General features: G+C 31.1%; 2 protein-coding genes across 2 annotated transcripts; both read right to left on the reverse strand.

Moving 5' to 3' along the window:
- Positions 1–828: 828 nt before the first annotated feature.
- Positions 829–2,289, reverse strand: LOC141701763 (putative F-box protein At5g55150). The gene has a single exon (XM_074505406.1). The coding sequence runs from the start codon at positions 2,287–2,289 to the stop codon at positions 829–831; it is 1,461 nt and encodes a 486-aa protein (XP_074361507.1).
- Positions 2,290–11,034: 8,745 nt separating this feature from the next.
- On the reverse strand, positions 11,035–12,495 carry LOC141701764 (putative F-box protein At5g55150). Its single transcript, XM_074505407.1, has one exon. The coding sequence runs from the start codon at positions 12,493–12,495 to the stop codon at positions 11,035–11,037; it is 1,461 nt and encodes a 486-aa protein (XP_074361508.1).
- Positions 12,496–14,143: the final 1,648 nt, after the last annotated feature.

The following is a 14,143-nucleotide window of genomic DNA, read 5'->3' on the forward strand; positions in this document are numbered from 1 at the left end:
GATCAAACAGATTTTTTTCTGGATGTTAAGTGATTTTTTCTTCTGGTACAAGTATCCTTGTTCCCTAAATTTAGAGTTAATAGAATGAATGAACATAATCATTCAACCTTGTCAACTAAAGCATAGTTCATCGTCTCCCGTCTACAATGATAATCTATTTTGGAGTCCCATTTATATAATTACAATTTTACCTCAAATAATGGAAAGTCAACATTAAGCTCCTCGTGTTATAAAGCACAAGAATGCACACTATTAACAGCATGACATAACTTGAAAACCTCAAACAACATCCTCATAAATATGCTAGAAAAATATTAGAACACACGCCTCAGATTAAAAAACATTCTAATTAAAAAATATTCCAAACAATCCAAAGCATCATCGGCCAAAATGCTGTCAATGCTCATACATGATATGGATAATGCACATACAGAATCATCTGACAACAGAATAGATACCAGCTCAAAGAAGCCTGCAACATAAGATTGTTGACAACAGAATGTCTATGGCATTACATAACATGGCCCAGACCTTTATGCAATTGAGTTCATTTCCAGTCAAAGAATTAGTTGAAGCCGCCTAGCATAAACTGCGAATAACACTTAAAAAAAACTTAATTTATAAAAGTACCATACTTGAACTTAATTTACAAAGAGCAACCATATTCTTCCTTTAAAAAATGACATTATTTCATAAAACAATACAATAGTTACCAAGTACTCAAGTTCAAAATTACAATTCTCTGCCTAAACGGGAATGATACAGAATGAAAAAAATGCAGTGTCGTGCCAAGATTATCAAATTGCAGATCGACTTTGCTGTTGCATATCAAATATACCAAAGTGGAGGCGAGATGGGATGGTAGGATTTTCCTTGAAAATGGGGTTCAATTGTGTGATGCTCCATGCTGAAGATCCCCATGTCATGGCCGCCTCCATCACGGTAGTAGCCTTCCCGGTGGTCATCCGTAAAATAGATGCAGTTTGGCTTTATGATTTCTGATGATAATATAGCTGTGGATGAAGCATTTCCAACAAATAAAGCCTCGTTCCCCAAGTCATTCACTTCTTTCAAAGTGTATGAAATATTCTCAAGAGCCTCAGAATTTTCCATATCCAACCTCCATACGGAGAAATTAGTTGTGCGGTATTTAATCAGCGTTTTCTTAAGATACCGCACAAGTAACAAAAGACTAGATCCTGATGTTGATTTAACCAAGTACTTTTTGTCCCATTCTTTAGTAGGTCTAAGCGATGCGATTTCTGTTCCTCGGATATCTCCTCCTCCTTCATCATTAATGCCACACACAAATACACTCCCATGACAATCTACTGCAAAAAAATTCCCTTCATGGTAAACAACATCATCAAAGTTGCGCGAAGAAACGTCCACATCTGTCCACACATTGTCTCCCAATCTAGCAAAACCTAAAATCGAATTACTTCCATATATAGTCATAACAGTAGGAGAAGGGCTTGGGTGGTGATGATATAAGCGAAAAGCTGGATCTTCATTTAGTATATTAGAAGATACAGCAACTTTCCGGATATAAAAGTCAGCAGCATTTTCAGGCTCATAGCGTTTATGGAAGGAATTCCAATCAGGAAAGGTAAGCATGTTAGGAAGTGAGATTTGGTGGTTCAACAGCGGATGCAAGAGGTTTATTTGCAAATCTCTGCCTAGAGTTACGAGCCATCCTTTATTAGTCCCCAATACTAGTCTTCCAGCAGCTTCTGGTAAGTGAATGGAGTATGTTTTACGGGTTAAAAGACTGAACAAACCACGACTACTACCAACTGAATTTTTGCTATGATCGTATTTGTGGTACTCTATATTATCATTCCTGTCATTTTCTTGACTGGGGTCATATGCAAGCATAGCTCCAGGAGCAACATCTTCAGCAAGAAAAAGAAATAGAACTCCTGTTAAAGGCAAACAAGGCTTCTCAAGTTCACTAACTGAATCCCTCCATGATTTGCAAACAGCAATAAATCTATAATAATCACTGAGTAAACTAAACTTCCGCGAAATAAGAACAAGAATTTCAGGGGGAAGATCACTCCAACCATTAAAATCAGAACCACTATCATGTGTTTCTACATTGTTAGAATCATTGTGACCTTCACTAAGTAATGGCAAGCTGGCGGGAGGTAAACAAGGCTTCTCGAGATCACTAGCTGAGTTCTTCCATAATCGAAAAAAATGGCCAAGAAAACTAAACCTTTGTGCAATAAATATAAAAAGCCTTGCAGGAAGATTACTCCAATGATCAACATTTTTGTAGCTCATTATTCTTATAAAGATTCAAGCTTTATCACGGTTTCAATCCAAGAAAGATCAAATTTTGTGCCTATCACATATAAAAGAAGAAATAAAAAAATCAAAATTTAAGATCATCACATATTAGTTTAAACAGAATTAAACATTGAGCTTGTCACATATATAAAGAATTAAACTTTCAAATTCAAACACATAAACAATAATATTAATCAAGAATTCATGATAAATAAATGATTTAGAAGCAATGAATCATTACCCTCTCTTTGTCCGAGCAGTTGTTGAGAATTGTATGAATGTACTCCCTCTCTCTCTTGCAGAGCAGCTGTGATTCAAAAATATTGATATTATGAAAAAGTTGATGAAAATATTCATTTTAATGAGTAAACGGACGGTGTTGATTACCTTGAGGTGGATAGATGATTAAATGGATGGTGTAGATTAAAACTAAACATTAGTGTATTAAATCAAGATTTTCAAGGATCTTTAAAAATTCATGGTATTCAATCCGGAGTTATTTAATTTGAATTTTAATAATTTCATTAAATTCTGATTATATTTTATCCAGATTTAAAAAATCTATCAAAATCTTGACATATTCAATTTGGATTTAAAAACATAATTAAAATATGATGATATTCAAAATATTACTTATAATCCAAAAGAGCAATTTTAAAAAACAATAATTTAGAAATATTAGTTTTTTGTAAGATAAATAATAATTAAAATAATTTTAAAATTATATATAAGAAAAAGTGTACACCAATACAACTCTAAAATGAGTACGTACATCCAAATCATCCTAAACATATAATTTAGTCGCTTTTATGTTTAAGAAATTTTTGAAAATTTATATTAGAAACTAAGGAGGGTGTATTCAATTCAAACTTTAGAGTATTTATAACAATTCATCGATTTTGAATGAATGCTGCTGATTTTGGCTGATTTTAATTGTATAAGCGGATTTTAGCGGAGTTGTTTAATAAATCTCGTAGATAGGGATGACAATCGGGTCGGATCGGGTCGGGTATTGCAGAATCCATATCCAAACCCGAAAATTTTATCCATATCTGAACCCGACCCGAACCCGAAAAATACCTAAAAATGAATACCCGAACCCGATTCAGCGGATTTCGGATCGTATTCGGGTATATCCGAAACACGAAGTTTTTTGAATTGGATATTCATACCCGAACCCGAACCCGAAATCTGAAAATTTGTATAATTAATGATATTGCAAATGTTTGGGATCGAACACCCGACTTGTAGAAAAAGAGTTTTAACGTGTCATTTTCAACCACTCCACCACATCATTAATTGTGTTATTATATGTATAACTAATATTTAAAAAATCAACTAATCAATTGATACACAGTTTTTTAGATTTATTACTAAAATATGTTTTGTTAACCTTATAAACCTTATCACCCATTTAAATGATTGAATAATTATATTTCATTAAACTATATAATTAATTAATTTTTAACATAAATATAAAAATATATGTTTAAAAAATTATATAATAATATGTATAAGGTAAATTATAGAATATATATTTTATATAATAATAATATGTATAAGGTAAATTATAGAATATATATATTATATATAATATTATAATATGTAATATATAAAATTCTAATATTATATAATATATATATATATGTATATATTTATTAATTCGGGTTTTTTTCGGGTTTCAGGTTCGGATCGGGTTCGGATAGCATTTCAGATTTCGGATCGGGTTTCGGATCGGTATTCCTAATATCCAAATCCAAATTCAAATCCAAAAATTTTCGGGTTTAAAAATTAAATCCATATCCAAATACAAATCCAAAAAATCGGGTTCGGTATATCCAAAATTTCGTGTTTCGGATCGGATATCCGTCAGATCGGATTATTTTCCCATCTCTACTCGTAGAGTTTTGCTGATTTGAATAGTGATTTCTACAAATCCATCAAAATCTCTTGGATTTTTATAAGATTTCTGAAAATATAAAATACGCTAGCAAATCCATTAAAATCTACAATTTTATAAAATACAAAAAAATCCATGGAGTTTTGAATACCACCAGATTTTTGGATTTTTTAAAATCCAAATTGAATACCACCAGATTTTAATGTACTTTTTAAAATCTAATTTGAATACCCCAAATTTTAAAAGACTTTTTTCAATCTCTATTGAATAACAACAGATCTTAAAAAAAATTAGAATCTAAATTGAATACCCTAAGATTTTCAAAATTCAAAAAAATCCTTAAAAATGTCAATTGAATACACCACTCTAAATGTAGTACACATTAGTTTAGTTTATTGGGAGACCTTATAAGTCATCTTTTCATAATATTTTTTTATAAAACTAAAATAAGCAAATTTCATAATAATTTCTTTATTAAAAATTAATAGTGATATTTTAAAGAAAAAAATATTTAATGATAAGAATAATTATTAAAAAAATTTAAACCATTACAAATTTAAAATGCGTATATGATGTTTCACGAAAATCTAGTGGAAAGTTAGTTTAATCATTATTTGGGTATTAGAAACTTTTGAAAAATTTATTGTTAAAAATTAATATCAATGGTAATGCAAAACATATGCAATTACTTTACTCTAAGACATCAATTATTGGGTGAAAAACCAAAATGCCCACCATTTGGGAAAATCTGCCCAAAATAGCTATTGGCGGGATGTTCCGTCTTTTTTACCCACTGAATACGCATGTGGGGGATGCGGGTTCAGTTTTTAAAATTTTAACAAAGACTACGCATGTTCAACATGCGTATTCACTTTTTGTTTTTTTGTGAATACGCATGTTGAACATGCGTATCCTTTGTAAAATCAAAAGTGAATATGCATGTTCAACATGCGTATTCTTTGTTAAAATTTAAAAGGCTGAATACGCATCCCTAAAATGCGTATTTCGTGGGTATTTTGGGACGGTTCGAGCGCATCTGGGCATTTTGGGCAGTTGAAGGTGGAAAGTGGTGTATTTTGGGCATTCTTTCTAAATTATTTAGCGTTTCGAGTTATCGTCCAAAAAAAATGCAATTTAATTTTATAATTTCTGATAATGATAGAGTTGTTGATGTATAGGGCTGCACAAAATTCCAGTTTAGACCTGTAACCCGGACTGGACCGGGTCTACCGGTCCAAGACCTGGACCGGACCGGACTGAACATACCTGGTCCGGTCTCCGGTCCTTATAATTGAAAAAATCCGGTGTTCGGTTCGGTCCGGTCCAAGACCTGAAACAATCCGGTCTAGACCTGAAAAAATCCGGTCTAGACCTGAATGGACCTGAATTCATATATATAATTATTTATCTTTACTTTATGGCTTATAAGATCATATATAAATATTAAACATTCACCCCTATCATATTTTATTGATCCAAATTAATAGATAATAAATTAATATAATAAAATATTGGAGACCTATTTTAGATTAAAAAAAACATTTCAAATATTTAGTTGCAATTTTAGTTTTTAATTGGAAATTTAGGCATTTCTTTAAAAAAGATGCTGAAAAAATTATACTTAAAATGAGGAATTTATCAAGTAATGCTTACATAAATTTGATTGTGGAATATTATAACTTTAGTACATGTTATTTATTTTTATTTGTGATTATCCTCATATAAAAGAAAAAAAATAGTGATTCAAATCATGATTCCTCTGATACCCTATACTTCTAAAAAGGAAAGAACAGTTAAATTATAAAAGTAAAAAAAATGAACAGTCAAATTACAAAAAAATGAGTAGTGGTAGGTACCAGAATTAAGTTCAAAATATAGTTTCAAAATGATGTGCGTGATATATCATTTTAAGTTATTTTATTTGGTGAGATTGATGTAAATACATGAAATTTATTTCATTAATTGCATTATGACGGATCAGAACATGTCACTTGTCATTTCGAAACGGTTTTGGGATCCAATTTTTGATTACCTGGCATTTACTAAAAAAAATATAGTCAAAAGACACGATACCAATGGTGTATACCTGTTAGAAACTTTTAATTTATACAGAAGCCGTAAATGTTTTAATCATTTTATAGTGATGTTCATGAATGATTCTAAATACTACAAAGATTTTATGCATTGGACTGGTGGGGATAAAGTTATTTCGATTGTTTGCATAATTTTTTTGTTTCAATAATTACTATTATTCCACATACGTCATGAACGGGATTATTTGGACTACAAAATCAAACTAGATTGTAGAGCCGGATTTGATAAGTAAACGAAATGCAAAAAAAAAAGGCTTATAGGGTTGTTCTTTTCATTATTATACAATTTTAATGGCGCATAATGTTGTTGTTTCCATTTTTATACATTCCAATACTACAACGGATCTATGATAAGATCATTTATTTATAACGGGAAGTTAACAGCTCTCAAGGGCCATGTTTGTTTCGTGGGATTTTAATCCCGGGATAATAATCCAGGGATAACTAATCTCATCAAAATTAGTCCTATGGATTAAATAATCTTATCCTAAGTTTGTTTGAAAGGATTAAATGTAGGATTGGAATATAATCCTTTAAAACTTTATCCTATGTTTGTTTTGTGGGATAGTACTTGGGATTGTAATATAGTCCTTTAAATTTTCCAATCCTATGTTTGTTTAATATGAGATAACAATGAGAGGGATTATAATCTTTTAAAAAATGACTTGTAGGAGGGGATAAAACAATACCTCCTCCCACCAAGCATTAGATGGGAATTATAGTCCTATCCTCTTCTCAAACAAAACAAACATGGGATATGATAATTTAAAGGATTATAATCCTTGGATAACTCTTCAATAATTTTTTACAAAACAAACATGGGATTGAAAATTTAAAGGATTATAATTCTATCCCCTGTTTAATACCATTAAACAAACATGGCCAAGGAATACAATAAAAATTATGGCTATTACTCAAAACTTGCATATATATATTCGGATAAAAAATTCTGGGCTTTTGTCGGTTGGATTGAAAGACGTGACATATATGTAGAAAATTTATTCTAATAGATTAATTGAGAGAAATTCAAATAAATAAGAAAGAAATTGGAAAGTTAAAAAAAAGATTGAGTTAATTTCAACTATGTATTAATTTTAACTAAAGATCTATTATAGAAAAACGTTGATCATTGTAACTGAGAGAATGCCAATTTTACTATTCCTCAATCGAGCGAAACAAGATTCGATTTAGAAATGATGAATTACCTCATTTATTTACACCCTTCTTAAAAAATATAAAAGGGGGTTACTTAGGCTTTTCTTCCCGAGTTTTTAAAAGAGAATGAAGGAAGTGATTAAGAAATAAAATACTTCCATCCCATTTTTTAAGCGAAAATATGTCAAATATGCATTAATCTTCAATTACTTTCGTTTCTTAAAAGACTTGGGGATATAATTACGAGTGAAACTGAAATTAATTTTACCTACTCTACACTTGTTTTCCATCCATTCTAAAACTCTGAAATAAGGGATTAGACTACGAACCGCGGGAGTGGGTATGCTAATTCCTCATTAATTGGTTATTGTTTTTTCAAAGTTATAAGATTAAATAAACAAAATTCAAACAAAAGTGCTAATGCTTCCGACTAATTCAAGTTAGGGGGCGTTTGATACAGGTTATTCAACAAAGGGAAAGGAAATTTAAAATAAGTGGGCTCATTCCCTTTGTTGATATTTGTTTAGTAAAATCGGTCATTTCCTTTTCCCTTTTTTAGTCGTAAGTTTATCCCAAATTACTCAAACTCCATTCCCCACGGCACTAGATATTTGGACTCTCTTTCCCACTTTTGTTTTTTTTTATTTCAATTATAATTTAAATATTTGACCAAAAAAATAGATCAATATGCAAAATTAATTTTAAAAATTAAAAATTAAAAATTAAAAATTATTTAGTTTTTATAAATTAAAAATAATTTTGATATAAATTTATATGTTAATTTATTAAAAAAGTAATGGTGCTATTGAATAGTTAATTATGTTAGATTATAATACCATAGTTAATTATGTTAGTTTATAATACCAATATATTATATTGTTAAAAATATAATACATTTGAATATATTGAGATCGCTTAATAATAAAAATAAAAAATAAATGTATTCAGATAAGGTTTTTATTCCGTTTCAGGATCCGAACCAAGCAATTAAAACAATTCTAGATCAATCCTTTATTTTCTACTCATTTCCCTTTCTCAATTCTATTCTGGACATGATCCAACCCTCCCTTAAATTATTAGTAAGTTCAAGTCAACTAGGGCACTACTAAGAAGAAATTAAAACCTCTAGCTGGAGGATCTACTTTTACATAAAAAGTCCTACTTGCCCACAACAATGGACACAAACTTAATAGTTGAAACCCTATAAAAATGAATTAGTAAACACAGTTAGCGAGAACACATATCCCTGAGAGCAACTCCAATAGAGTGCTAACATGTTCCTTAAAAATATTATTATAAAAATGAATTCTAGTGTTTTAAGGTATTTTATTGTATGTCAACTCCAACAACATTCCTTATAAGTGGATTCTAATAATATTGTTATGCATTTGATATGGAGAAAGAGAGAGAATTGGATTTTTTTATTATTAAAATGAAGGTAATGATTCACTATAGATTACTTATAAATAAGGGATGAGGGAGGATGCTAACTTTTTAAGGAAGGATTAGGATGCTAACTTTTTAAGAAAGGATTATGATGCTGTTGGAGCTCTATTTTATACAATATTCCCTAAATTTGAGTTTAGGATCTTAAATAGCTAACTTGTTGAAGTTGCTCTAAGGTGTAGTAAGTTAAAAAACTAGGATTGCACTTCAATGTCTACATAATGCTAAACAAAAAAAGAAAGTTGAAAATAAGGGATGTGGTTAGCTAAATTTGACCGTACTAAATCGACTGACTAAATTCTACTGAAATTCGTTGCAAGTACTCATCCCAAATTTGTTAACGTTATTTGCGCAAGTTTAACGATACCTTGACTTGCAGCAGGACCAAACACTATTAAACTTAAAGAGACGATGACTAGCTAGCCTTGCCTTGCCTCGACGGATTCTTGACCACCAAATGACCATTCTCACCCATATAATCAATAGTGTTCTGTTTCCGACTTTGGCCCGAAAGAAATGGTCTGATTCTACAGTAAACTCTAATATTTCCTGCCATATAATGATACGGATATGTTAGATAATAAAATCGTGAGCATAAACAACTTTCAAATCTTGGACTCCGTTGCACAATTTCCTATTTTCTTATCTAGAACCACATGATAATTCTGAGCAGCCTCAACCAGGCTCGTAAGCTTCAACCCTGTTAAGCAGATGAGAAAACAAAATATATCATGCCAGAAAGTACAATGAATGTAAAATAATCCATACGAAAATTTTGCATCTTCAGGATCTCTTGCTTTAAGGATTTAGAAAGCATCCTTAAATCGATCAAAAACCTGCAGGGATCCAGTTTTAAAATCTAGAAAGCTTTTATAGCCAAGTTATTTCCTTATTATTTTACAGGTCTAGTGCTTCCTTGAGTGCTATGACGTCCTGACTATCACTAGATTCTTTGTATATAAATGTTAGTATTGTATGTACTAGCTCTAAAGAAAATAAATATGTAACTCAAAACAATGGTTGTACACCACAGTCACGAGGATCGTCCCCAGAAAACCCCATAGATTAAGCACCACCATCTCTAGCTACAAACACAAGCATGACAAGTTACTGCAACAAAATAGATCCACTTATACAGAACATAAATTCCATATGTAGAGAGCTATAATAAAGAAAATTTCAGATTCGGAAATATGGCAAGCAAATCCTAAAGAGAAAGTATAGTACTATCAACTCAAATTATATGTAATGTACATACATATATCTAACTCTTTCACATCGAGAAAGAAGGCCTTTTTACAGGTTCTTATATGTATCAGATCAAACAGATTTTTTTCTGGATGTTAAGTGATTTTTTCTTCTGGTACAAGTATCCTTGTTCCCTAAATTTAGAGTTAATAGAATGAATGAACATAATCATTCAACCTTGTCAACTAAAGCATAGTTCATCGTCTCCCGTCTACAATGATAATCTATTTGGAGTCCCATTTATATAATTACAATTTTACCTCAAATAATGGAAAGTCAACATTAAGCTCCTCGTGTTATAAAGCACAAGAATGCACACTATTAACAGCATGACATAACTTGAAAACCTCAAACAACATCCTCATAAATATGCTAGAAAAATATTAGAACACACGCCTCAGATTAAAAAACATTCTAATTAAAAAATATTCCAAACAATCCAAAGCATCATCGGCCAAAATGCTGTCAATGCTCATACATGATATGGATAATGCACATACAGAATCATCTGACAACAGAATAGATACCAGCTCAAAGAAGCCTGCAACATAAGATTATTGACAACAGAATGTCTATGGCATTACATAACATGGCCCAGACCTTTATGCAATTGAGTTCATTTCCAGTCAAAGAATTAGTTGAAGCCGCCTAGCATAAACTGCGAATAACACTTAAAAAAAACTTAATTTATAAAAGTACCATACTTGAACTTAATTTACAAAGAGCAACCATATTCTTCCTTTAAAAAATGACATTATTTCATAAAACAATACAATAGTTACCAAGTACTCAAGTTCAAAATTACAATTCTCTGCCTAAACGGGAATGATACAGAATGAAAAAAATGCAGTGTCGTGCCAAGATTATCAAATTGCAGATCGACTTTGCTGTTGCATATCAAATATACCAAAGTGGAGGCGAGATGGGATGGTAGGATTTTCCTTGAAAATGGGGTTCAATTGTGTGATGCTCCATGCTGAAGATCCCCATGTCATGGCCGCCTCCATCACGGTAGTAGCCTTCCCGGTGGTCATCCGTAAAATAGATGCAGTTTGGCTTTATGATTTCTGATGATAATATAGCTGTGGATGAAGCATTTCCAACAAATAAAGCCTCGTTCCCCAAGTCATTCACTTCTTTCAAAGTGTATGAAATATTCTCAAGAGCCTCAGAATTTTCCATATCCAACCTCCATACGGAGAAATTAGTTGTGCGGTATTTAATCAGCGTTTTCTTAAGATACCGCACAAGTAACAAAAGACTAGATCCTGATGTTGATTTAACCAAGTACTTTTTGTCCCATTCTTTAGTAGGTCTAAGCGATGCGATTTCTGTTCCTCGGATATCTCCTCCTCCTTCATCATTAATGCCACACACAAATACACTCCCATGACAATCTACTGCAAAAAAATTCCCTTCATGGTAAACAACATCATCAAAGTTGCGCGAAGAAACGTCCACATCTGTCCACACATTGTCTCCCAATCTAGCAAAACCTAAAATCGAATTACTTCCATATATAGTCATAACAGTAGGAGAAGGGCTTGGGTGGTGATGATATAAGCGAAAAGCTGGATCTTCATTTAGTATATTAGAAGATACAGCAACTTTCCGGATATAAAAGTCAGCAGCATTTTCAGGCTCATAGCGTTTATGGAAGGAATTCCAATCAGGAAAGGTAAGCATGTTAGGAAGTGAGATTTGGTGGTTCAACAGCGGATGCAAGAGGTTTATTTGCAAATCTCTGCCTAGAGTTACGAGCCATCCTTTATTAGTCCCCAATACTAGTCTTCCAGCAGCTTCTGGTAAGTGAATGGAGTATGTTTTACGGGTTAAAAGACTGAACAAACCACGACTACTACCAACTGAATTTTTGCTATGATCGTATTTGTGGTACTCTATATTATCATTCCTGTCATTTTCTTGACTGGGGTCATATGCAAGCATAGCTCCAGGAGCAACATCTTCAGCAAGAAAAAGAAATGGAACTCCTGTTAAAGGCAAACAAGGCTTCTCAAGTTCACTAACTGAATCCCTCCATGATTTGCAAACAGCAATAAATCTATAATAATCACTGAGTAAACTAAACTTCCGCGAAATAAGAACAAGAATTTCAGGGGGAAGATCACTCCAACCATTAAAATCAGAACCACTATCATGTGTTTCTACATTGTTAGAATCATTGTGACCTTCACTAAGTAATGGCAAGCTGGCGGGAGGTAAACAAGGCTTCTCGAGATCACTAGCTGAGTTCTTCCATAATCGAAAAAAATGGCCAAGAAAACTAAACCTTTGTGCAATAAATATAAAAAGCCTTGCAGGAAGATTACTCCAATGATCAACATTTTTGTAGCTCATTATTCTTATAAAGATTCAAGCTTTATCACGGTTTCAATCCAAGAAAGATCAAATTTTGTGCCTATCACATATAAAAGAAGAAATAAAAAAAATCAAAATTTAAGATCATCACATATTAGTTTAAACAGAATTAAACATTGAGCTTGTCACATATATAAAGAATTAAACTTTCAAATTCAAACACATAAACAATAATATTAATCAAGAATTCATGATAAATAAATGATTTAGAAGCAATGAATCATTACCCTCTCTTTGTCCGAGCAGTTGTTGAGAATTGTATGAATGTACTCCCTCTCTCTCTTGCAGAGCAGCTGTGATTCAAAATATTGATATTATGAAAAAGTTGATGAAAATATTCATTTTAATGAGTAAACGGACGGTGTTGATTACCTTGAGGTGGATAGATGATTAAATGGATGGTGTAGATTAAAACTAAACATTAGTGTATTAAATCAAGATTTTCAAGGATCTTTAAAAATTCATGGTATTCAATCCGGAGTTATTTAATTTGAATTTTAATAATTTCATTAAATTCTGATTATATTTTATCCAGATTTAAAAATCTATCAAAATCTTGACATATTCAATTTGGAATTTAAAAACATAATTAAAAATATGATGATATTCAAAATATTACTTATAATCCAAAAGAGCAATTTTAAAAAACAATAATTTAGAAATATTAGTTTTTTGTAAGATAAATAATAATTAAAATAATTTTAAAATTATATATAAGAAAAGTGTACACCAATACAACTCTAAAATGAGTACGTACATCCAAATCATCCTAAACATATAATTTAGTCGCTTTTATGTTTAAGAAATTTTTGAAAATTTATATTAGAAACTAAGGAGGGTGTATTCAATTCAAACTTTAGAGTATTTATAACAATTCATCGATTTTGAATGAATGCTGCTGATTTTGGCTGATTTTAATTGTATAAGCGGATTTTAGCGGAGTTGTTTAATAAATCTCGTAGATAGGGATGACAATCGGGTCGGATCGGGTCGGGTATTGCAGAATCCATATCCAAACCCGAAAATTTAATCCATATCTGAACCCGACCCGAACCCGAAAAATACCTAAAAATGAATACCCGAACCCGATTCAGCGGATTTCGGATCGTATTCGGTATATCCGAAACACGAAGTTTTTTGAATTGGATATTCATACCCGAACCCGAACCCGAAATCTGAAAATTTGTATAATTAATGATATTGCAAATGTTTGGGATCGAACACGCAGCTTGTAGAAAAAGAGTTTTAACGTGTCATTTTCAACCACTCCACCACATCATTAATTGTGTTATTATATGTATAACTAATATTTAAAAAATCAACTAATCAATTGATACACAGTTTTTTAGATTTATTACTAAAATATATTTTGTTAACCTTATAAACCTTATCACCCATTTAAATGATTGAATAATTATATTTCATTAAACTATATAATTAATTAATTTTTAACATAAATATAAAAATATATGTTTAAAAAATTATATAATAATATGTATAAGGTAAATTATAGAATATATATTTTATATAATAATAATATGTATAAGGTAAATTATAGAATATATATATATTATTATATAATATTATAATATGTAATATATAAAATTCTAATATTATATAATATATA

The sequence above is a fragment of the Apium graveolens genome, unplaced genomic scaffold, assembly GCF_009905375.1.
Source record: "Apium graveolens cultivar Ventura unplaced genomic scaffold, ASM990537v1 ctg4366, whole genome shotgun sequence".
Classification (NCBI taxonomy): Eukaryota; Viridiplantae; Streptophyta; class Magnoliopsida; order Apiales; family Apiaceae; genus Apium; species Apium graveolens.